This window comes from Falco punctatus (genome assembly GCF_963210335.1).
Source record: "Falco punctatus genome assembly, contig: scaffold_46, whole genome shotgun sequence".
Taxonomy (NCBI): domain Eukaryota; kingdom Metazoa; phylum Chordata; class Aves; order Falconiformes; family Falconidae; genus Falco; species Falco punctatus.
Window position 1 is genome coordinate 328,734 of NW_027660143.1, and position 24,970 is coordinate 353,703.

At 45.2% G+C, this 24,970-nt stretch overlaps 1 protein-coding gene across 1 annotated transcript; it reads left to right on the forward strand.

The window, feature by feature from the left end:
- Positions 1–210: 210 nt before the first annotated feature.
- On the forward strand, positions 211–24,430 carry LOC308057823 (uncharacterized protein; the record flags this gene model as incomplete). Its single annotated transcript, XM_080411860.1, is given in 17 exon segments — positions 211–225; positions 914–1,010; positions 1,582–1,807; positions 5,833–5,947; positions 6,182–6,300; positions 6,302–6,353; positions 6,465–6,571; positions 7,096–7,177; positions 7,181–7,233; positions 17,129–17,136; positions 17,586–17,619; positions 17,699–17,768; positions 19,005–19,065; positions 19,678–19,931; positions 23,498–23,516; positions 23,519–23,600; positions 24,291–24,430. Coding segments are annotated over 17 exon segments (1,398 nt in total). The 3' UTR covers positions 24,295–24,430.
- Between the last annotated feature and the right edge of the window lie 540 nt (positions 24,431–24,970).

Sequence of the window (24,970 nt, forward strand, 5' to 3'; positions counted from 1 at the left end):
TTATTATTATTATTTATTATAGCTTTTCCTTCTAGAGATCACGTCTACAGTAACAGATGCTAATACACTGAGGATCAGCTAAGGAAAGTGACTGTACATCAGCCACTTTGGTCGGCAAGAACACTGCCAGAGCGAACAGGCTTGATAAAGCTGTGAAGGCTCATTCCAGAAAGGAAAATGAAGGGTTTAGGAGCTGTACCATTATTAGCGATGAAGAAAAAGAAGGTATTTCAAAGGGCTGAATCTTCTCCCTAAAAAGTGGTACCAGATTCCTGTCCTGTTGTAATCAATATTTTCAGCGCTAATCACAGTGAAGTGTGTCCCTCTCTCTGATTTAGGATTTCTTTGCCATCTCTCCGTTTTTCACAAACTCATTGGCAAGAGACAGTTTCTAAGAGGAAGAAGTGTGCTGCCAAGGAGTTCTATGAGTCAAACCATCTAGGGTATACTGGACTGTGACATCACCCCAAAACCTTATGGTACTTATAATAAGGTTTCACCACGCTGAACTACCTAGCGGCATCACCGCAGCAGTACAAAAGTTGGGAACCATCCTCCTAATCTATACCAAAGGCACGACCTGTCTTTTGATTTCTGGACCACATTTCCATACCCTCAGTGCGCGTTTGTGTTCTTTTGTGGCAGTGCCAGCTCAGCCACATTTACTGGAAAGTAACTTTCTGACCCTGTCCTGGCAAGGCAGGTAACTAGATGATGCCTACAGGCCCCCCCCGCCCCCCTCCCGCTATATTAACCCTTGCTGTTCGTTCCTTTGGCATCCATTTGCCCAGGGCTAACGATGGCACACAAGCAGGACTGCTCAACAAACTAGGAGGCGAATTGCTCGCAGAGCTGTTTTGGCCATAACTCCCTGACGAGATGCCCTTGCCCTGAACGACAAGCGCTTTCCCAGTTTGAGCCATTTTCTTTTAAAACCAACTCGCCCGAGCCGCCCCGCGAGCTCACAGCGTGGGCCCCGCCGGGGGCCAGCGGGGAGCTGCTGCTGCCCGGTACGCCGGCACCCCCCCGGGCTTCCCGACAGCGGCCCGAGTGCTCTGCGGGGGGGGCAGCGCCGCCGCCACCCGCCGGGCCTCTCGCTGCCCCCGGCCCCGCTCGGCAGCGCCGCGGCCGGGCACCGCGCGGGAGCCGCCGGGCACCGCGGGGCAGGAAGTGACGTCACTCGCGCTGGACACGCGCCGGAGCAGACCCCGCCCCCGCCAGCAGAGCCCGCCGGCCGTTTAACCGCCGCGCTCGCCGCTGAGGGAGGCGCTGTCCGCCGCTGCTCTCGGCTTCCCGCCCTCTGGTGGTTCGCTCCGTAGACAGCGGCACCGGGCCGCTGCCCGGCCCCCCGATCCCCCTGCCCCGGGGGCCCCCCGATCCCCCATCCCTGCCCCGGGGGCCCCCCGATCCCCCGATCCCCCTGCCCCGGGGGCTCCCCGATCCCCCGTCCCTGCCCCGGGGGCCCTCCGATCCCCCGATCCCCCTGCCCCGGGGGCCCCCCGATCCCCCTGCCCCGGGGGCTCCCCGATCCCCCGTCCCTGCCCCGGCCCACCGGCTGCCTCCCGCCGTCGCTTCCCTGAGGCGGGACCGTGCCCGCGCCCCTGCCGCGGGATGAAGAGGTTTTTCGGGTTCTGGAGGAAGAAGAAGGGGCGGCCGGCAGCGTCGCCAAGCCCTTCCCCACCGGTGCCTATGAGCTCCGGCTGAAGGACCTGGGCAAGCTGCACCGTGCGGCCGCCCGTGGCGACCTGGGTCAGGTGCGGCAGAGACTGAAGAAATACGGCATCGACGAGCGGGACGCGGCGGAGCGGTAAGCGGCGGGGGGCAGCAGCGCCGGGCGGTGCTGGGGCGGGGTGTGGGGGGGTTGCGGGCAGCGCCGGCACCCGCAGGTGCAGCTGCAGCCACCGGCAGCTCAAGGGCGCTGGGAGCGAAGGGCAGCATCGCTGCGGGGAGCCTCAGCCTGGGCGGGGAGCCAGGGCTGTGCTGCCAGGAGCCCTTGGAGTCGGCCGAGCATCCCCTGTCTTGTCCCGGTCTTGCCCCGGCCCCCTCCGTGCCCTCGTTCCCGGGGGGGTGTTGCCTTGCCTGGGGGCGCAGGAGCTGCAGGGGGCCGGCAGCAGCCTGGCCAGGGCGGGTTGCAGAAGGAGCCTCAGGGCCATTCTCCAGGCAGGCTTGGAAGGCAGAGTGCATGCACCTCGGAGGCCTCAGCGTGCAGGGTTAGTAGTTGAGCTGAGAAAGCTGCACTGCCTCAGCTGGGAGTAAAAGAGGGTAAGCATTTAGGAAAGGGTTATAGCACATATAGTAAATGTGCTGTGTATTGGTGCTGCGTGGACAGTTGCCCGATGTGCCTTTTGTGACTCTGATGTTGCAGCCAAAGCAACATCAGTCTGATTTTAGGTGGCAGTTACTTTTGCTGTTTGCTCTGTGGCCTTGGTACAGCTCATTAGTGCCTTGGATTGGAAAATCTGGGCAGTGCCATGCAGAGGAAGCTGCTGCTTCTGGCAGGTGTTAGGATGTGTGCTTTTGAGTCGAGCACAGCAAGTACTTGGCAGTTGTATCTTAGGGAGAAGCCGTGGGCTGCAGCATAGCTCCTCATGATCCACCGTAAGCCTAAGGGAATCAGCTGAAGGTTTTGGGTCTTGTATGTGTTGAGCTGTTAATGCCTTTTCTGAAAAGACTCTGAGTCAAAACATCCATGACATTCAGAGGAGATGCTGGTTTAATCAGAGTACTTCAGCATCCTGGGCTGTCTTTTCTGAAGACTGGACTTTTGCCAGCCAGCTAGCTTATTGCCCTGAAAACACCTGGAACTGTCTAGATTTGTAGGAAAAGCAATGAAGAATGCAGTCCGTCAGCACGTGGGCTGTGTGCCTGAGTGTTGCCAGCCAGTAGTAGTTTATGCAGCTGGAGGGTGGGTGATGCCAGCTAAGGTGGCTCGAGTGCACTTTTGTGCATACTTAAGCTGCCAGAGTCAAGGTGCTCGATGGCATTTATGGAAATAGTTCTGAAAGTCTCTCTCTTTTTCTTCTTACTGCCTTCCCATTCACTGTGGCTGATTCAGTCATCAGTCAGTCACCAGCTCTTAGCAGACCCTGGTATGAAATTGAGCTAGTTTTTGCGTTTCAAGCTCATCTTGTCTAGAAAGCTTTGTTTCCTCTGGAAAGGTTTCCTTCTGTGTGCCAGGCTATAGTCAGTGTTATAACAGGACAAATAAAGTCACAAACGGTAAAAAAAACAAGCCAGGGCCGGGGGGGGGGGGGGGGGGGGGAGAAAAGGCAGCGTACTATGATGAGCACTGTGGTGGTTTTGCCGTGATAATGCCCAGTGCTGAAAAGCTGCTGAAAAGCGTGGCTGAGAGCAATTCAGTGGACAGAGCCTGCCTACTTGCTGCAGCCACTGCCCTCTGTATCAGCCATGAGGGTTGCAAGGCCACCTGTGCCCTCTTAGTGCTTGTGGGTGTGATGTTTGTTGTGAGTGACCACTGGATACAGTTGTGTTTCAGGGCTTCATCGTGTTGGAAGACTTGATATCATTGGAAGTAGAGGTGAAGAATAGGAAATAATGCAAAGTAACGGCAAAAATGTGTGCATTGGTTGTATGAATATCTCAGGTTTGCTCCTCAGGATTTCCAAAAGCAAAATCTTGCACCAGGAACATGGCAAGTATCACACATACAAGTTCCTTCCATAAAGTGGGTCCTGTAGCCCATAAGACCTCCCGAAAGTGTGCTTGATACAGCATCAGTTAGGAGCAGGCAGCTTTCAGAGGTGGTCTAGCAAAACCTTCAGCCTCACTGACAGAGACGGGCAAAAGTCAGCACAGAGTTGGAAGCACTGTAGGCACAATGCCAGCTAGTCATCATCCTGGGTCAGAGCTCATCGCTAAGGGAGATTTACCCTGTCAGCTGCCTGTCAGACTGAACTCCAGAGCTTTCATTGCTTGGCTTGTAGCTGCTGGGTTGTCGGCTCAAGGGCCATTCAAAGTGCGTACTGCCAACCTGCTGTTTCCCAGTGGGGTTGTTTCGTGGCTGCTCAGCATCAGCAGTTCTCCTCTACTCTATAGGTGATCAGCGTAGCATTGCAGCAGCAGGAACATAATCTGGGCAGTGTCCCCAGGGCTGGGTGGCAGAAGAAGTTCGGTGTTACTGGAGGCCTCTTGCAGGGACAGGCAACCCTGAACACTGATGTTCTCTGCCAGCCTGTTCCCTGAAGTGGATCTTCTGTGGAGCACAGCAGGCCTTGCTCCAAGCAGAGCCGTCTCCTGTTGACAGACTGAGGGACTTGGTTGAGGAGGACAGCAACAAGTCCACAAGTTTTCTGAAGGCTTTTCTGTTTGCAGAGCTGATAGTGACTACTTCATGTCTGTCATGCTTCCTAGTGGTTGGTAGTAGCAGCTTTCAGATGATTGTGGACTCCTTCATAACCAGTCCTGGTTAGCTTTCAGATAATCTCAGTCAGTCATTTCTTCAGAGATGAAGGATCCTGCATGTTTACATGGGAATTTCTCAAAAGTGGTGGTAGTTGCTCTTGAGCTACTCCTCTGTCAGTGCTCCAGTCTGTTCCCTGTCTGTAGCAAGACATTACAAGTGCTTTGAAGTTTTATGTATTTCTCTCATCCTCATCTTTGTTGCAGTGGAGGAGGCTTGTCAGCTGCCCTGTAACAAGTATCTGTGTTACAGATTACTGTGTTTCTGCATCACCTGCCACTGCATTTGTGTACCTCTCCCTTTCCATTCCCCCGTAGCCAGGGAGCTGTTGTGCTTCTGCCTCAGCAAGGTTGGTTGAGCTTTCCTAAATACAAGAAGGACCTACCTACAGTGATGTGGTTCAGAGCCAGTGCTGGTGTTCCCCTCAGTTCTGTTGAGGAACTATGGGATTGTTACTGCATCACCTTCAAGGGAGGAAGGTCCCAGCTGTTTTCTAGCTTGTCTTCTGCTCTGTTGGGACAGGTGTCCTGCAGAGCAGCAGGTGCTTTGCCTTTGCACAGCATGAAGCTTGTGCTGATTTGTGCCTCTGATTTAGGGGGAAACACATGCAAGGACTTTCTGGGCAATTTCTTTCAGTGCAAGTAGGCTGGTTAATTGACATCAGACCCAAGATGTTCTGTGGTTTGAAGGAGTCCTTTTCTTTCTGGCAAGGCTTTAACTTGAAGAAAAGAGTTTCATTTTCTTATGCTGGTCATGTATTATGGAAACACAGTATTCCCTCCCTGGAGAGGACTTCCTCTGTAGTAGGCTTATTATGACTATTGTAGTTATACATATCTGAAGGATCAGGTATTACTTTCCTGTACTCAGGATTACAGTGTTCTGTCTGGTTTGCTGCATGTTATGGGGGGCACTTTGGTGCAAGTGAGTACTTGGTTTTGTTGCAGTAGTAAGCAAGCTAGAGAAAAAGCAGAAATTCTTGAAGTGCAGGGAAACGCTAATACTCTTTATATAAAGCCCATCTACATCTCTGATACTTCTGGCACGTGAATAATTACAGAACTTAGAGGGTTGCTTGCCATAGTTCTCAGATTCCCAAACTTTGGTCTTTTTTGCTGCACCACAGGTGTAGTCCTGCTGGAGGCAGTGACCAACACCTGGGCCCAGGAATCTGTGCAGATTAAGTTCTAGAGTGAAGGAAATGGCACCTTACTAAGCAGATGCTGCGGAGGGGTTTTGCTGGCCAGTCTCGGGTGTTTGGTGCGCAACTGCCGTTACTGGTAACGGAATGAGAAATCATTTCTTAAGCTTGCTTTGTGCAAAGTGAAACTTGTGGTCATATCAATTTATCAGAGCCTGAAATTATTTCTCTAGTTGTCTGTTTGTGCTAATTTAATATGTTTAATTTTTAGGACACCTCTGCATCTTGCTTCTGCGAATGGCCATGTGAACGTTGTTACATATCTCGTAGAAAACAAGTGTAAACTAAATCTTACTGACAGTGATAACAGATCGCCACTGATGAAGGTATGTGGAATATGTTATGCTCTTTCAAGTGGGGCTTGTCAACTGTGCATTAAATGAGAGGTGGCTGGTAGGATTCTTTACACAGCTCTGCGTAGAAGCATGCATCTGGTAATCAGTGTGGAATAGGCATATGTTAGCTCAGCTTTGAAGGTGCTCTTATTTTCCAGCATTGGGAAGCTGGGGCAATTGTAACAGAGTGCTGGCAGTTCTTCCTTTTCTGTGTGTTGTTCCCAGGCAGTACAGTGCCAGCAAGAAGAATGTGTAGCTATTCTGCTAGAGCACGGTGCCAACCCACATCTGGCAGATGCTGACGGCAACACTGCCCTTCACCTTGCTGTCCGATCTCCTAATACATGTAGCGGGGCTGTTACTTGAGCATAATGCCAATATTGATGCTCGGAATAAGGTAAATTTTTGTATTTGTTGAAGAAGTTCTTTCAAAAAGTTGTACTAGTATTTCTCTTGTAGGGTTGGTTTTTTTACTTTTATTTTTAAATTTATTTATGTGTCCTTTCAGGAGGGAAACACTCCGCTTATTCTTGCTATCTCTGAACGTCATGAAGATATAGCAGAGTTTCTTCTGCAGAGAGGAGCTGATGTGCATGCTCGAGATCACTGTGAAAGGTGAGTGGTTTGTCAAAACTCTGCATGGGTCTCTTCAGTATTCTTTAGGTTGGGTTAATCGGAGGCCTGAGAATGAGCTCTGGAAAAAAAAAAAAAAACCAGGGAGCCACATAGCAGCTATTTCTGTGTGACTTGTGAAAGAACATCTGCACTTGGCTGTTGTCATACCTCGGTGGGTGCTTTCCTCGTAGAGGATTACAAGAAGGCATTGTCTGTGGTGGCCCTTCTGGCAGGAAACATGCTGTTAGCTCAGCAGCACTGCCTCAGTTTGAAAAGACATCTCCTGCATAGTGACATAGTTTGTATGTGAGTGTTGTCTATGTGGAAGCTTTGTCTGAAGATTGAAGGTTTGGTTGTTTTGACTCCCTCTTGAATTTTATGGTTGCTCTTAATATTTAATGAAAACTGCGTTTTCTTTTGCTCATTCAGTAATGAGGACAGTAGTTTTTGAGAGCAAATAGGAATAAAAATAATTACAGTGTCTGTGTCAAATGATCTACTTCATAACATTTTTGGTGTTTCAGAACCCCACTTATGACTGCAGCATCTGGTGGACAGCTTAATTTAATAAAAGTTCTTCTTCGATATGGTGCTGATCTTTTCCATTAAGACACTAACGGATGGACAGCTGAGGATTATGCTGTTATTCATGGATATTCTAGGTAAATTTTTGACTTTATTGTTAGAATAGGTTGTCAGTTGTCAGTGTGGCTTTTGAATGTTTTCGGTAATAGCAGCACGGTTTAATGGTGTGTTGAAAACTGTCCTGAAGCTGTGCTCAGTGACGTCTTCTGATACATATCGTTCCCTGTGTCTAGTATTAATCTGGATGTTGAAGAAAATTTCCGCCCTGAATTGTCTGTAGATTTCAAGTTTTGACGCTAAGCTTGCACCTGCCCAATACAAACTCTAAAACATGTCTGTATCCTACAGTTACCCAGAGGTAGAACGTGGCAAACTGAAATGCATGTCAGTCCTCTCCTCAGACCAGCACCATTGTCCTTACTGACTTCCACTACAATGAGCAGGAACTACCAGCCTTTTGTTTCAGAGATCTAACATATCCCTTTTGTTAAAGTCTTAAGCAGTTTCACCCCTCTTATGGATAGCTTTGTACCTGTGCGTATCCCTTCTCTAAGGTGGTTATGTGTGCTTAACAGCTAGGCTGAAAATATTGTGCCGAGCTGGAGCTAATAGCTTCGTAGGTGTGGATATGCACCTCTAGAGTGAACATGACTGTAGTGAACATTGAAGTAGGTAGTAGTCGTGCAGTAAGTTCTGTGTGTATTACTCTCAGTGAATGCATACAAGTATATGAATTCATACGGCTATGAATATGTGTAGGGTGGATAAGTGGCTGTTAACTGTTCTATTAAACTGTATAAGCAAGTATGTGGTTGTTTTTACCAAATATGTTTCTTCTCTTTCCCTATATAGTCTTTGTAAACAACTGGTGGAATACGCATTCTGGGGAGACAGAGACGAAGGTGGTGCACAAGGCGACACAGTACCTGGCATTCCTCACCGGGCCAGAGCTGCTGGCTTGATGTTGGGTGCACCTGCTGTGGACAGAGGATCTTTAATCACGCAGGAGCTCACGAGGAAAATCACTGTGGCCTTTTCTTTAGGGGGTTTGTGTTGTCAGCGCTCACTGTGTTTGCCGTTGACTTTAGTGGAGGCATCAGGTGGGGTAGCGCAAGAAGCTTTGTGAATATGCTGACTTGTTGCTGGTTGGAGGTGCTTCTTGTCAGGGGTGAAGGCAGCTGCGGTTTGTGTGCTACGGGCCCACTTACCGGGTTGTTGCGTTCTGCCTGCCAGATTGCCCATCTGTATAGGTTTTCATACAGAGAGAGAAGGGGGACAGGGAAGGAACTAGGTGAGAGTGGTTTTGGGTGTGTATTGTACCTGTAGATGGCCATTCAGATTGTGAAAATGAATTGCAAAAGGTTCATCCTGAGTAGTTGTTCATCTTCCTGTAGCTGGGAAGCAACAGATGAGTTAGCAGGGCCGTACATGTCTTGTTGATTTCCACTGAGTTTGTGCAGTGGTGTTTTAATATTAATAGTTTCACCTGCACTAAGCTGCTTTTAGTGAGTTGTCTTATTTCTCAGCATCAGTTACGATTGTTTCTGTGTAGGTGCTGTAGAGACATACTTAGGAAAAATCGTCTTGGAAAAGTCACTTGGTTAGAAACAATAATGCAGCTTCTGTGTGTGTTGTATCTTCACGGACATAGTTTGATTTCCAGTAAAAATAAATAACACTTTTCTTTTCCTTCCAGTAATTTTATGAAATAAACTTTAAAAAATCTACATTACCTTGTGATCCAGAAAAACAATTGAATTGCCTTGTTATCAAAAAATTAGCTCCTTCAGTGAGTTCATTTTAAATTAAAAAAACCAACTCCTTAATTTTTAAGATCCAGTCTATGCTTACGAGCTCATATAGCCCTAGAGGAATCTTAGAAAACTAATCTTTTAATATAGTACAAGACAGTTTGATCCTTACCTCTCAGGCCCTACAGTGGGAAGTTCTATCCTTTCTGGTTTTTTTAAGGGTGTTACATCAGAACTTTGTGGCAAATGGGCAGCAGACAGTGTTCAAACACAGTTTATTACTCCTTTTTTAAATATGTCATGAAATATGAGCAAAACATGGGATATTTTTCCGAATTCACTTTTCCCAGATAGGGGAGTTTAATTTAGAGCCAAACTTTGTTCCTTTGACTTGGAATAGTTGCTTTGATCTAGTCAGAGATTTGTAAAGTTTCTTGATAGATTGAAGGAAGATGTAGAGGTTTTTGTTTTTATTTTTTTTATTTTGTTTTTGGAAAGCACATGGTACAGGTAGTTTAATCAAGAAAATGTTGCTTTTACCCAAACAGCACTCTGTGGCTGCCTCCTGTGCACGTAGATAATTGCTGTGGTACCACATTGTGATGACTGACAGGCCTGGGTTATGTTAAAGTATGTGGCTTGAAGAATAATACTGTTGTATATTCATTTTGGAATCACACCCTCAGGGAAATATGGGTTCTTGAACCAAGTAATTTGCTCGGTTCCTTGAAAACAGTAATACTACTAGCATAAGTCAACAATGTTACGGGAAATCCTCACTTGAAGAGGCCTAGTAAGTGTGAAGAGCGTATTTATGTGGGTTAAGGACTTGGGAGGAGAAAGAGTGCGCTGTGGTCTCAAACTGTTTATAGTAGGGCTTGTTTTTCTTGAGTAGTACGAATCTTTTTCTCCTTGTGCTCAGTCTCCTAGAAAATGACCCCGGCCTGTTGAGTGAGAGGGATTAGTAGCATGCAGGGAGCACTTGGTGGCATTGATTCTGCAGTCTCTTGCTTGCACACACAAAGCACAGGTCCTGCATCCTGAGTCCCTTTGATAGGCTGCAGTAAAAGCTTTGAAGCCCCTGTTAGAGGAGAAGCTAGACTGATCTTGAGACAATGCAGGAATACCCACTTTGAATTCTTTGTTTTAATCTTGCTCTTCATTCCTATTTTTCTGGGATCTTCAATGTAGTCCTTATTCCTTTTGCACTTGTTGAACATTCTTCAAAATACTCGCTTCTAGTGAGCAAGTCGGTATATTTAAGAGGTTGGCTCATGCTTATTTGAGTGTTTACTTTTTGTCAGAACATGAACCTTTTTGTTGATTACAGACAGACTTGCAAAAACCTCCAAATGAATGGCTTCCACCTCTAGCATATCGAATGACAGACTTTTCAGATTTGAAGCTGGAATTTCTTTGGCAAAAAGTAATTATGCATTTTTTCTAAAAGCGAGGGTTCAGATTTCTAGTATGTCTTCAGTGGCAGCTTTTTTTAGCTGCTGCACTGCATATTGGTGTATTGTTCCTTCAGCGTTTCCCTGAGTCCCTACAGAAACCATTAGTTTTTCATCATAGAGCTCTTGGAAAAGAAACAAGTGCTTCAGTGTGTTTCACATTGCTTCTTCATTTCTCGATTTTTGTAAAAAGTGATACAGGAGATACAAATCAATCTTGAGGTCCTTTTTTTAACTCTTACATGTGTATTTTCGATAGGAGTCCTCTTGCCACATCCATTCCATGTATTTGTGGTAACATCAATATAAGCAGGACTCCCTGTTGCTCTGAGGCAAATGTTATGGCCTTGTCACAAAGACATTTGGGTTGGGTAGCTGCAATAACAGAAACACACCATTCATTGACATAAAAATTAAAATTTTACTAAGTAGGATGGGTAGAGCAGGTGCATGGTGATTTATATTCTAAAGCTTCTGTTCCACAACATAGACACACGTACACACACAAGCACACATGCATGACACTCACACCAGTCAGTGCACCCGTTCTGGTCCAGTTGTGGCCTGCCCTATAGCCCTGGGGGAACAGGGTATTCACTCTGACTGCTTGTCATGCCTGCGTTCACGCTGGTGGCATAGCTTCTCTATGTGAACAGTTCAGCATGGTCAAATCAATATATGCAGGGCTTTTACCTTCAGACTGAGGTAGGAGGGGGCTGTGTTTGCATCAGGCACCATCTGACACAACTGGCTAGCATATCTCCAAAGTTTGTTGGCACCTACAGATTTTTGAGATGCTTAGAGGGATTTTAAGTGTGCCGTATGTATAAAACACTCTACAAATACGAAGGAATTGCATTGGCAGTCAGTGCTGGGCAAGGACCAGTCAAGCTGAGAGAAATTCAAAGTTGGCAGTACAGTAAACTGCCAAGAATCTGTTCCAGTGTTTCAAAATATTGGAATATAGGTATTCTACAATGGAGCAAGTAAATTAAGTTACACTGTTTGACACTGTCCCTTAAGAGTAGAGTTCTGTAGGTTGTGATAGGTTTTGCTTCTACTTCTTGTAACTGTAGAGTAGGCTGATGGTCACAGTACATTCTCCCATTGCTACAGCTTTGTTAATGTACTGGTTAGGTTTTCCAAATTTCTGGGAATTCACATTTATTCTGGTGTCCTTGTTTGGTCTGTCCTTGACACGCCTTTCCCCAAACGGATATAGGAATGCCACAATCTCCTAGCCAGACATCAAGAACAGGAAAACCAAAGAAAGGTATTCTATACAGTAGCATTTCAACTGTGAAACATGTTGTGTGATGTACAAATACTAACACACCTGTGATGTTTATTATCTTGGAGGTCTCTATTCTGATGGTTTTGGTTTTATAAATCAGGTTTGAGAGCAGGGTTTGGGCGCTTTTTGTTTGCGTGTTTTGCACGGGTCCTTTACTACTGAATTGAGTGATTGCTTTGTGTCATTAGTGATAGTAAATAATATTATTTTTTTTAAAAAAAGCTCTTCTGTTACTCCAAAATTAAAATGGACTTCAATTAAAGTAGAAACAAGTGATCCCCAGATACTGCTTTTCTAGATACCATTTCTACTGTAGGGCATCAAGATCTGTCTGAAAACTATCTCATAAACTTTCTCTCTTGCTTTCCAAAGAACAATGGGAACTGTTTTTGATCATTGCTTAAAGTTACTATCCATGGAAAGCAAAGTTCAGGTAACTTACTCAACATTATATGCCCTTTGTTTTCTTTTCCTTTTAATGATTTTGTCCAAGACCTCGGTTTGGCTGTCATCATACAACTTTATGGAAGGCCACCAATCTCCTATTTATAAGCAAGTTCGTTTTGTGATGATAGTTAACGAGAACTAATTATCGAGGAATTGAGGAATGCTGAAATGGATACGATGTGGAGGTTCTATTTGTTGTTTTTTTTCCTGTCTGTCCTGGGAATTGAAGAGGCCTTTTATTTCATCTTAGTTGTTGGTAATTGAGAGGTTTTCGCACTCTTCAGGCTGGATTCCTAGAGTTCAGATTTCTTTAGTACATCAGTGGTGTGCTAGAGTGCGCTGTCGTTGAGTTTGCAACATGTGCATCTGGGCCACGCTGCCATTCGGAGGGATCTTGACAAGCTGGGTAAATGGACTGTCAGGCCTGTCTTAACAGAATTCAACAAGGGCAGATGCCAAGTCCTGCACATGGAAAGGAACAACTGTTGGGGCTCTTGCTGTATTGAATGATTATACTGAACTTTGAAGCAAGTGGAAAAATACTGAAGAAATAAGACGAGGCCACGATCAGAACAGTGGAATGAAGAGGGAGGAACAAATTGCAGATGCTTGCACAAAACCAGGGCCAGCAGGACGCGATAAGAGGAGCTGGGAAACGGCAGAAAAGAGCCTACGTGCCAGAATGAGCAGAAACAGAAATCTTGCCAATAAACAATTGTTAACCAATCATATTATTATACGCTTGTAAGATAGCCAATCATATTATCACACACGCTTATAGAGTGCCTTATAAAAGTGTACCTGGTTTGTACAATAAACGGATCAGATCTTGAACTCCATGAGTATTTGAATCTGACTCCCGCTCGCCCGAAATGCCCGCAGCATCTGGTGACCCCGACGTGATCCGGTGAGGGTCGACAGGATCGGTCAAAAAGTCAGGAGGATTCATTAAGGATCGTGTTACAAGCTGCGGAGCTGGCGAGGATCCTGCTGCCAGCGGAGAGAGAGCTGGGCGCCCGAAGAAAGGCGGAACGTGCACGGCTGACCGGTGAGTCAGGAAACTTAAGCAGGATGGGGATCACTGCATCAGTGGTGGAAAAAGCAATCGTAGACAGTTTGATGAAACTGGCAGAGAAAACTGAAACGCCAGTCTCACGGCAGGCAGTAATTGATCTGCTATGTTGGAGTCGCCGCCGTGGTTACCTTGCTTCTACGCAAGATGTATATAGTACTGAAACATGGAAGAAAGTGGGAGAGGACTTGTGGGAATCTGTGCAAGTCGGGACTAAGGGGGTAAAGACTTTGGCTCGCACGTATCGGGCTGTACGGGGTATGGTTGCGCAGTTACACGGCGAGGCGCAAGTCGCTGCAGCTGTTAAAGCTGCAGTGCGGCCTCCCGGCGATCCTACTGCTCAGTCGGAGGAAGAGCCAGAGGGGCAGCCTCCGTGCAAAACCCCCCCCGATTATACATCTAAAGCTTATCCAGTAATGACTACTGCTGAACGAATAGCGTGGGGATTAGATGATGAATTACCACCCTGGTGTCCTGATAAGGAACGAACGGCAAGCGGCAGACAGACATTAATACCGGCAATTGCGAGTACTGGATGTAAAACTGCTGGGGTGGGAACGGCACAGCTCCACCGGCTCCTAAATAACAGACTGCATTTTTTGAAGCATGTTTGTCTTTGCAAAGGTGAAAGTTGAGATCTGACTTCCTGACCAGTGTTAAAATGCACCATGGCCTCTGGCTACTTTAAGATGATTGTGTGACTTTGGACAAACCTGGTAGGAGCAATGCTGAAATCAAGTTGTAAGTTATATTTCATCCTGAGACTGATGTTTCTGGCATTACATAAAGTAATTTTGATATGGAGAAATAGTGTGAAATGGGGACAATGGACATCGATTGTGATTGTATATGTCTGCTCAAGGAATGTGGGTATGGTGACTAGTCATGGGTGCGGTGTCTGGTCACATAGGCACACAGCTTTGAGGAGACAACTACAGTTTTGGGGAGACGCCTGCCTTTCTTCCTCTAACAAAAAGGGCTATTTTATAAAAAAAAAAAAAAAAGAATGAGAAAAGGATGAGAGATATTCCAATGCTATCTAGAGGGAGGGAGTGCTAAGTCTCCTTGCTGGAGAAGATCGGATGGTCACAAGAACATGAATCACCTACAAACCTGCAAGACCACCACATTCCAGGAAACGGACTGATAAGCTAATTAACATACGAAGCGGGGTTTAGGTAACAAATATGTATAGGCGTTAATTGAATATTCATTTGTTTCATTGTATAAATGTGGGATGGTTAGTCACTTCGGGTATGCACGCTTGTGGAGGAGCGATCCCCCGTGCATCTGCGCGCAATAAACATACCTACTTTATAACTTTCGAGTTATAGAGTCAAATTCCGCACGTCAGTTTTGGCGAGCCAGGCGGGAGAATTTCTGCTTGGCTGAGGGACCAGCTGCGGAGCGGACGCTCCTAGGCGCGCCCCGGGAGATTTCCTCGGAGGAGCCTCGTCTTCTCAGCTGTTCACCCGGGAGCAGAAGAGAACCCTTGGATCCGCGGATAAAACGGTATGTTTAGTAACGGGGCGGCTGGTGAGACGCACGGAGATCAGAGATGTCCGGCGCGCAGCGCAGTCCCCAGGAGGAAAGAAAAAAAAAAAAAAAAAAAAAAAAAAAGGGAGGGGGGGGGAAGCTAAAAACTTCCTTTAGGTTGTCTTAAGAATTGGGGAATTCCTAGAATGTAACAACTGAAATAGCGCTCTGTGTCTTGTTTGTTCTATGTGTTGTCTTGTTACATGTTCAAAACTTGGAGTTATGAAATGTATGTTGAAAAATAATAATATTCTGGTAATTCGTGGCAAATAGCGGAAAACTTAACACTCTGCTTAAGACCAGGAAAAATGTGGTTTTTTTGTTTGTTGATTGTTTTTTGGCAATTGTTCATTGAAATGCATACTTTGTGAACTGTCAGTGTTCCTAAAAGTTGTACATAAGTGCACGGTACCATATAACATACTGCTTGTGTGACTGCGGGCTGCCCGGAGAGTGTGAATGGTGTGATTGAGATGCGCATTTTGATTTTCAGTGTATAGCTTAATTATTTTGACTGAGTGTGAGTGCAAGAGTGCTTGAGACATGTGTTTGAGTGCAATGTGAGCAAGGAGCTCTATCCGTGTTTCCGACCTTGGGTGGCTAAGGCGACCGGATAAAAAGTAATTAAAATTGTAAAATGGGAAATGGAAGGAGTAAGCCCTGTGAAAAATCGCCCTTGGGTTGTATATTAAAACATTGGAGTGATATCGTAGGACATGGTGGTACCGAAAATAGAAGGAAATGGATTAAATATTGTAATCAGTGGTGGCCTTTGTATAAATTGGGGAGTGATGCGAAATGGCCTCAGGAGGGAGGAACGTTAGATCATAACACTCTCCTGCAATTAATGTTGTTTCTGAGGAGAGAGGGAAAATGGGACGAAGTATCCACCGACAGCTGGAGGAGTTAAGAGATTGTATACATCAAGTTAAAGAAGGTTCTTCAGGTATAGATGCGTGGTTTGCTTCTTTGGGCATTGGAGGGTGGTTGAGGGATTTACTGAAACAAGGTCTGTCTATATTGTTGTTTGTTATTCTTTTGTTACTTTTGGTGCCTTGCCTTTTGCAGTGTTTTCAGAGCTGTGTGGAACGCAGTATTAATGCTGTATTTAAAAAGAAAGGGGGAGGTGTTGGGGCTCTTGCTGTATTGACTGATTATACTGAACTTTGAAGCAAGTGGAAAAATACTGAAGAAATAAGACGAGGCCACGATCAGAACAGTGGAATGAAGAGGGAGGAACAAATTGCAGATGCTTGCACAAAACCAGGGCCAGCAGGACGCGATAAGAGGAGCTGGGAAACGGCAGAAAAGAGCCTACGTGCCAGAATGAGCAGAAACAGAAATCTTGCCAATAAACAATTGTTAACCAATCATATTATTATACGCTTGTAAGATAGCCAATCATATTATCACACACGCTTATAGAGTGCCTTATAAAAGTGTACCTGGTTTGTACAATAAACGGATCAGATCTTGAACTCCATGAGTATTTGAATCTGACTCCCGCTCGCCCGAAATGCCCGCAGCAAACAACCATTTGCTACAGCACGTGCTGGAGCTGCCTGGCTGGAGAGCTGCTTTGCTGGGAATAGCCAGAGGGTCTTGGCAGAAAGTGAGCTGAGAATGAGCCAGCAGGGTGCCCTGCCGGCTGAGAAGGTTAACGGTGTCCTGGGCTGTATGAAGAGCAGCATAGCCAGGGGACTGAGGAAGGGGATTGTACGCTGCTACCTGGCAGTCCCTGGGTTGTGTCCAGCTCCCTGGGTATAATTTTGAGGCCCCAGTGCAAGAGAGAGTGGTCTTTCATCCGTGAGCGAGTTCAGTGGAGGGCCATCAAACTTTGCCAGGAGCAGGACTACTTGCCTTTTGGGGAGAGACTGGGGGAACTGGGCTTGTGCAGTGTAGAGAGGAGATGACTTTGAAGGGGACCCAGCAGCAGCTTCCAGCACGTATAAGGAGAAGACAGAGACAGGTGCCTCCCAGTGGTGCGTGACAGGAAGCAAAGGTACAAGAGGCATAAATGGAAACAAGAGAATTTCTAATGGAATGTGGGCAGCTTCACCATGGTGAGAACAGTAAAACAGAGAGGTTGTGCAGTCTCCCTCCTTGAATGGTTCAAGATCAGAGTGGAAAAAGCCCTATGCAGCCTCATCTGACCTCAGAGCTGAGTCCACTTTGAGGAGGCGGTTGGCTGAGAGACTTGCTGAGGTCCCTTGTGACCTGATTTATGCTGTGATCCTGTGTGCAAGTTGCTTTCTTAATTGATGAAAGCTTGGAGCATAGTATAGATTGTCCTGGTTACGCCTGTCTTGCCTGTTGACTATCCTTTTTGGTGCAGCATAGAGAACTGCTGGGGATTTTTCTGCCTGAGGATAGGCATTAGATCTTGGTTATGCTTTTTGATGTTTTTTACCTTTTCAGGATAACCTGTAAGTGGGTAGAGCACCAGCTAGTATAGTATATAAACCAGTACAATCTCTGTCAACAGTGTGTGCTTGTGTGTGCAGTATGAGTACTTTTGCAGTTCATTTATTTACTGTCTTGCTAAAGCACCAGTATTTTGTTAACTGTTTATTAACGTAGCATATTCATGCTGTGCTGGGCTTTTTTTAGTTTAGAGATAGTTCTTAAACTTTTAGGTATAAAAGTTCAAAGGAGATATAACTCTAGTCTTTTTTGTTTTGTCAATTCAGTGTGACTTGAAAAAGCAGTTGTTTGGAAATGCATGCATTCATTCATGCTGTCTTACATAAAGTTGACTCCCCAAAGTTTCATTCTGTTACGACATGTAGAGTTGTCCAGGTTAAATGTTTGTATGTGCTGGTTGATTTTTGGCATGCCAAATCTAATTTCAACATGTCAATTAATGTTTGAACAGCAATAGACGACTTGTCGCAAGGAGACTCAATCAGGTAAGACTTTAAACATACCCAGCGCATACCTGAGGAATGATTGGAGAGACACAGTACTCATTTTGCTTTACTTTTTAAGAAGCTTGGAGAAAGAGGGGAGCGATGTCAGTTGGCATGCTTCTGAGGAAGAGCTCGATTTTTCTCCCAAGGTATGGTGTATTTACAGTAAATGTCCTATAAAAATAAGTGATCTGAAGGCAAGTTTTCTGGGGGATTGAAAGAAACTACAGTTCTAGCCAATATTGTTTTCTCCTTAGAAGCAGTCTCTGACCTGCCAGCCTTTTTTTGTGCTGTGAGTTTTTCCTAAAAGACCTGTAGCTGTGGCAGAGCATGCAGTAGATTTGTGGTTTGAGGCAAAAGAGCCATAGGCGACGAGATAAACCACCACAGCTTTGTTTGTTCTTGGTCATTTGAGTTGGATTTTAAGTTTATAAGTTATTGATATAACCTGTTCTGTTCTTCCCCAAACACTGTTAATGTTTCCTGTAGATTTCGTGATAGAATCCTAACTGATAACGGGCACTTTTTAATGAAGATGTACTGAAAGCCTTCATCACCTAGTTCTCCTTTCCTCCTCATCAGGTTACTCAAGAGTGCTCAGCGGATGAGTTACTCAAATGGGTCATCTTTTTTTCTTCTATTGAGATGGCATTCTCTGCTTGCACGTAATCCCTTTTTTTTTTTTTTTTTGAATGCTTAGGCAGTATTCTTTTTGTCAGCTACAATCTCTCAGGCCTGCTTTTTTTGCTAGTGTTCTGAAGAACTATTAACTTCTGCAGTGATGTGTGGAGCATCTGTTCTGTTGCTCTGGGATTCTGCAGCGACGAGGAACCGGTGTTCTAGTTCAACCTACTCTGTAATACCGGAGGCACAAGCATGTTTAGTTTTAACATGATTTCATTTTCTTGCACTGATTTAAATTATGCATTTTTTGGCATGTTTTTGAAATGTAAGGATATTCTGGTAAGTGTACTTGCAGGGACTAATTAATGCATTAAGTCTAGGGTTCTTAACAGTTACTTCCCTTGTGCACACTTGCAAGTAAGCATCCAGAAGCTGCAATCTTAAATATAACTGAATTTTAGGGAAGTACTACAAATATTAAACCCAGATTTTTTAGAACTGCTATGCATGTAACCATAGTTGTGGAAACAATTTTCAGAAGGGTGCCTGCACGGTATTTTGGGGGTGAAATACTCACTGAATTGCATACGTGAGGAGTGTTTTTGTACTTAGAAGTACGGGATGGAACCAGCACCTGACCATTATCAAAAGGACAGCCTGATTACATTTAGCGTTCAAGATTTGATGTGAACAAAAGATTTGTTGTTGTCATTAGTGTTTTTTTTTAAAAAAACAATCGTTTTTGGCTTCTTTATTTACAGAAGCTGCAGAAGCCAAACTTGACATTCTTAATGAATGTTTCCCAGCAGTTCAGGAAAAACAGTAAGCTATTTGGAAAAGATTGCATAGTATACTAATTTATAAATAAGTAGATTTGCTAAGTAGTTTTTTAAACATTTCTTTTCCTATAGTAAATGAGAAAAGTAGCATTTTGAAAACACAGCACTTGGTCACTTCAGAAAACATAAGTCATGTTGTTAAAATGAAGCTATTAATCCCCTCCTAAGCCTTTGTCCCTGGCCAAGTCCTTCCTCCATCCTGCCCATCCTTGACTTGGTTCCTTTTCCAGACATTCCCAGATTACTCCATTAATCTGGTAACATGCCTGTTGCCATTTCCATAACTCCTTTTGTTGTTTTGACATAACTGCCATGTCTCCAAAGACGGTGAATAATGAAGTATCTTGCAAGTCGGTACCAAAGCAAACTGTCTTTCAAAATCTAAATAATTTGCAAGATAAACAAGAAAGTTGGAACAAGAAAAGCATGATTCAGGCGAAGTTTCACAGAAATGATGACTCCCTTTTTGCAGAATCTAAGATGACAAACTGGAAAAAAGAGACACCTCAGCTTCTCTCAGATAGTTGTGGTCTTAAGGAGAAAAAGTCAAGCTTCAGTAATGGCTTTGAATGTGATAATAGTTCTTTGTCAACAGGAAAAAACCCAAGGCTTGAAAGTCAAAGACCAAACTTTGTCGAACATGTGGATGATGAAGATACAGAAGAAGAGCAATATGAAGTAGATAATAAAGTCTGTGAAGCACTGAAACAAGAAGGTGAAAACTTGTGCTTGAATAGGCATGAAGAAAATGTAAGAGCAGCATTTCACTCAAGCACCAAAGTAAGTTATATAAGGATGATTCAATCACAAAGGTATTTTCTAAGGGTAATAAAGGTAAGAACCAAAAGGTAAACTGCATTTCTGTTAATACTTCACGTATATCCATCTTTTGATCTTCCTTTTTTTATATTAGAAAATGCCTTTACTCCTAGCCAAAGCAGTTTCTTAGGTATAAGAATAGTGTTGGGCAGTATTTTCAATATTTTTTTTTATTGGTTGCAGTGGTTTTTCAGGAAAACAAATAGGCAGTATAATTTTTCTGAAATAAATTCATTTTTTCTCAGTTGTATGTACAGTTTTTATCTGTCAAGATTTATTGCCATTTAGTAAAATACCTGGTGTGATGGCTGAAAGTGAGGAACCAAAAAGTTTGAGTAAGATTGAGAGCAGGAAGTTAGTGATTTTCCTGGAGCAAAGTAGAGGAAGAAGAGCGTGTTCCGGTACGATGTACTGAAATGAAAGCTAGAGTTAGGCTGACATGAAGAATTGCTTCTCGGGAGCTTTGCAGAACCAGGGGTGAGACTTAGGGCTAATGTCATTGCTGTCTACTCATAGAGTCCCATGGAAAAACTGAAGGCATTGTAAAACAAAGCTCAACAAAGTTTCCCTGTTGTCTTACACAGGAAAAGCATTTTTAAAGTTGTCGATGGATGGCTAAGAAGGTGCTTGTTTCTGCTATTTCCAGCTGTTTGGTCAATATCTTCTAGGAAAAATCACCTGACCGGGAAGAAGAGGAGAAGGAGCAGGAAAAGGAAAACACTGGTGAAGAGCTACGAACTGCAGTTGTTGAGGGTGTGAAAAACTCTATTCATAATGATAGCCATCAAATCCACAGTGCTTTCAAAGACGACACTGGTGAGAGAAGTGAGTTAGTGAATACTGATCCCAGTTCTTCCTCTATAAATATTAATGCACAGTAAATGAACTGAAATGGTGATTGACTTCTGAAACAGTAAGTTTGAACCCTAGTGGGCATTGGCAAGGAGGAAAGTAGCTTTTGTTCCTTTTCATTCATTCCTGAAGAACAAATTGTGGCCTTGGATTCCAAATGATGCTACATGGAGCATGTGTCATTCTTGGTTTTGTTGCTGTGTTCTCCCTGAAGCGATCAGAACAAAACGCACAGTTGAAAAAGAGGAGGATTAGAGAGTCTTGGGTGTGACAGTAGTATTCCCCTTTCTGGCCCGTACTGTCAGACTGAAAAGTTGTGGTTGCTCTTGGCTGAAGCCTGGGAAAGATTTGAGTCAATCTGAGAGAAAGCTGTTCTGTTCCAGTGCCTCACCTTGTCCAGTTTTAAAACGTAGAAAGTCTCTCCAGTGCCACGCTTGTGTGTGCTCAAAAGCATTGCCATGTCAGTCAGGGCTGAGCACTCTGGTACTCACCTCAGGTCTTGGAGCAGGAGGAGAAGGCACACTTTCCACTGTCTGTCTCCAGAGAGTAGAGTGGTGTGGTAGATGTTACCAGAGCGTGTGTAGCTGCTGATCAAATGCTACAGAGCGGGCCTGGCAGAACCTGCTGTATTCCAGGTGTTGTGCCTATACATGCTCTTCTGTCGGTGCATTTTACCATAAGCCTGCATTTGGCACAGTGTGAGTAGTCCTAGCTGAGGCTGGAACCAGCAGTTCCCCTCTGCTAGGACGGGTGCCCTCACTGGTCTCTAGCTCCTTTCCCGTTTTTTGTGTGCATGTCTCCACAAGAGCGAATCCTGAATCAGTTTTACCTAATGGTCTAGCTTAAAAGAGAGAAATGAAGATAGTTTAATCTGGCCAGGAACCTACTGAGACTGAGCCTTGCGTGTGCCTAGTAGAGAAGAGATTCGGATGTTAGCCCCCTGAGATAGAGACAAGTTGTGTGTTTGGGGTGAGATTTTGGGCTGTGAGCCTCTCCTCTTTTTAAATGGCAACGCTTAGGTGTCTACCTTCTGGGAAGGTGCAGGGTAAAAACTACTAGTCAAGGAAGATCTTTTCTGGTAGTGCTACAAAAGGAGCATTGTTTCTTGGTGATTTTAGCGTGAAGATGTGTCGGGTGGTGTTTCTATGGTACTTCTTGTACAGTGGATGGTGGTAGTCAGTGGAAAATTCTGGAGCTGTGGATTGGAGAGCAGGTGACCTAGAACACTATGCCACAGGGCTGCAGCGTGCTGGAGCCTCTTCCTGAGCGTGACACAAACCCGTGTTCAGTGCTGCTTGTAGCTGTGTCAGCTGTTGTGCACAGCCATCTCCTGCTGGAGAGAAGGCAAGAGAGGTGGCGATCCAAAGGAAATACCGTGGTATGTTGTGCACTGGGTGTGAAGAAACCCTTGAATTCAACACTCACTGCTTAGTTTGTCCTCAGCAACAGAACCACTGTGCATCTTTTGGGCACAGGGGTGATGGGGAAAAGCAGAGTGAAATAGAAGGGCTCAGTGTCTCACCTCTTACTGCCTTTGTAGGTGCCCTGACTGCAGTGGGAGCAGAGGAAGAGGAAGATGCTGAATCTCCCTGGGATTCTGAGGTATTTCCCGTGAAGGACACCGGGGTTCCCAGTGGGGCGGGGGTGGGGAGCGAGATCCAGAAGCACTCGGAGCTTGGGCCCTGCCGCGGCTGAGGCTTATTTCCCCTTCTCCTGGTTCTGCTGTATGTTTGTAACTGGGGGCCCTTGAAATACTTGTGCTGTGTGCTAGCTGTTCAGCGAGGCTTGGGGTGAAGGTAGGTCGAGCTAATGATTTGGGTCTCATGGCAGCTGGCCCTTGGAGTTGGGTTTCTGGTACAGTATTGCGGCAGTGAAGTTTCTTGCTGCTTAAAATAGTCTGAGCTCCTCACGGGGGCTGGCGGGATTGTTGCTTTTTCACCACACAACTCTATTCCGCTGACGTGTTCAGTGGTTGCCCTTAGGGTCTGCAGCCTAGATGATGAGCTGCTTTGGGAAAGAGCCTTTCTACCTTTTTGGCCCTTTTTGGTATTTCTGTTGAACGCTACTCTCACACGTGCTGGCTGTGTTTGCCCTTTTAATTCTTCCTGTCTGTGGTAATGGGTTAGAAGAAAGTGGGCAGAGTCTGTAGCTTACGCCCTCTGACTTTTTTTGTGAGGAAGAAGGAACTCTTCCCGACCCGCTTCTTAAAAAGACAAGGCTAAAATGCTGCTGGGTTGTTTTTGGTTGTTTTTTTTTTGTAGCCTTGGTTTCTGTAAGCTTTGTCTTGCTTGTCTTTGTTCAGCCCAAAAAGTCTTTGTTCAACCCTTGCAACTGGGAGTAGCAATGTGTTCGCTCCCCACTGCAGGACGTGTGCCTGGGGAACGTCAGCACAAATTTGAGTATCGGGTACCAGTTCAGTCCGAAAGTTGGGTCCCCCACAGACCTGCAGTTACGGGTTGGCAACCCACAGCTCGAGTTACCGTGTTAATTCTCCCTTGCGGCTGTGCAGTTTGCCAGCGTGACAGACTAGTTTAGATGAGTTGTGAGGTTTTTGCCTAAGATCTGAAAACACACAAGTCTGCTGTGATTTTCCAATATACTGTGTCTTGACGTGCCCTTTCCAAGGGGCTGATCAAAGGCTTTTGTGATTCCATGCTGTGCAAGTTGGCTTAGCAGGAACATTTTGCGTAGAAATGAGTTGAGAATTTGTACCGATGCTCACGCCCGTGTTTTATGCTCTACAGACGGATTCTGAAAGTCCGGAAGAAGGATCACCTGGTGTGTTGCTTCCAGCTGCAGACAGACACGGAGCGCGCTCACGGATTGTTTCAGGGGAGCGCCACACCGGTAACTTCCTGGTGGACTAAATGTTTGTCTGTAAACACGTACAGGCTGAAGTGAGCTTTTATCGATGTCTGCCTTAGGAATGCACTTACGGTGTGGGTGCGCGCTATAGCAATGAAGTGCTTAGTATTTGTTAATTAACACCAGCTATCACGGCGCTCGCTGGCAAGTTGTAAAGGAAGTTACCTTGTTTGCGTTACGTGTGCCCTTTGGATGTGTTTGTATCTCTTTGGGTTCAGGTTCTTGTGGCATAGTGCTGAAAGTGTATGTGGTTTAGGGCTGACCTGTCTGAACACCTGGACATTCTTGGATGATAACGTAGCAGAAGAAAGCTATGATCTGGCCAGGCACTTTTCCCCCCGTCTTAATTTTTGATACCTTACTGTTACGCTTTGCCTAGGAGCTAAAATGTGACTGAAAGTTCAGGGTTTGTTGTGAAGGGCTTCTGCCTGTAGTTTGTGACTCTGTCTCTTGAGCATCTGGAGTGTAGAATGGCAGGGAAGTTTTGCTGTTGGTGTAGAGCTCTCATCTGAAGGATTTCTCCTGTACTAAACGGTCAGTCCTGCATGTAGTATTTTTTTTATTTTGTGTTAAGTCTTTTGTCACAAGTAGGATGATTCAAGATGCACTCTAGGTGTAAATAAGTAATATGAAGTCATGCTGGTTATAAAAATGTGTGGTTTTTCACTGCAGGTGAGAACTCGGGATCTACCTTTCATATGTCATCATCAGCTGAAAAAGAAGACATGAAGGATGGCATTAAATATTGTGGTGTGCGGGTATGTAAACCCAAATATTTTGGATTGCAGTCTGATTCAGTAGGCTGTATTATACACTAAGGTAAAGAAAATAATAAATAAAATAAATAAAAAAAAAATAATGCAGAAGGGGCGTCCTGTAGGTGAAGGCTGTGTTTACAGTCTGAAGTAAAGTTGGATACAGTCTTCTTATGGTGGGGTTAAATCCTTGTCACTATGTCGGATGCTTGCTGTTACACTGATTTGTTTTCAGTTGGTTTGCTTAAATTTTGAGCGGTGTTTCTCCTCTTGTGCACTGCTGAGAAACAGTGCCACCAAATGTGGGTTTTATTGCCTGTGCAAAATGCACGTTCAAGTGAAGAGGGAGATTTGTCTATAATATGCTGATCTGTTTGATGAAACACGCCGGTCTTCCTCTTTGTAAGACAAAGATCAAAGAGAACACCTTGAAATATCGCGACCTTTCTGATGCTTCCCCAGCTTCTGCAAAATACGCTCTTGTTTGGCCACGTGAAGTGTTTGAAAAGGGTTTTCTCAGAGGGTATCCTAGAGGGGAATAAGGCAGGCGTCCTGCTTGTGTTGGGCGTGCGGGGCAGGGCTGCACAGCAGGGTCTG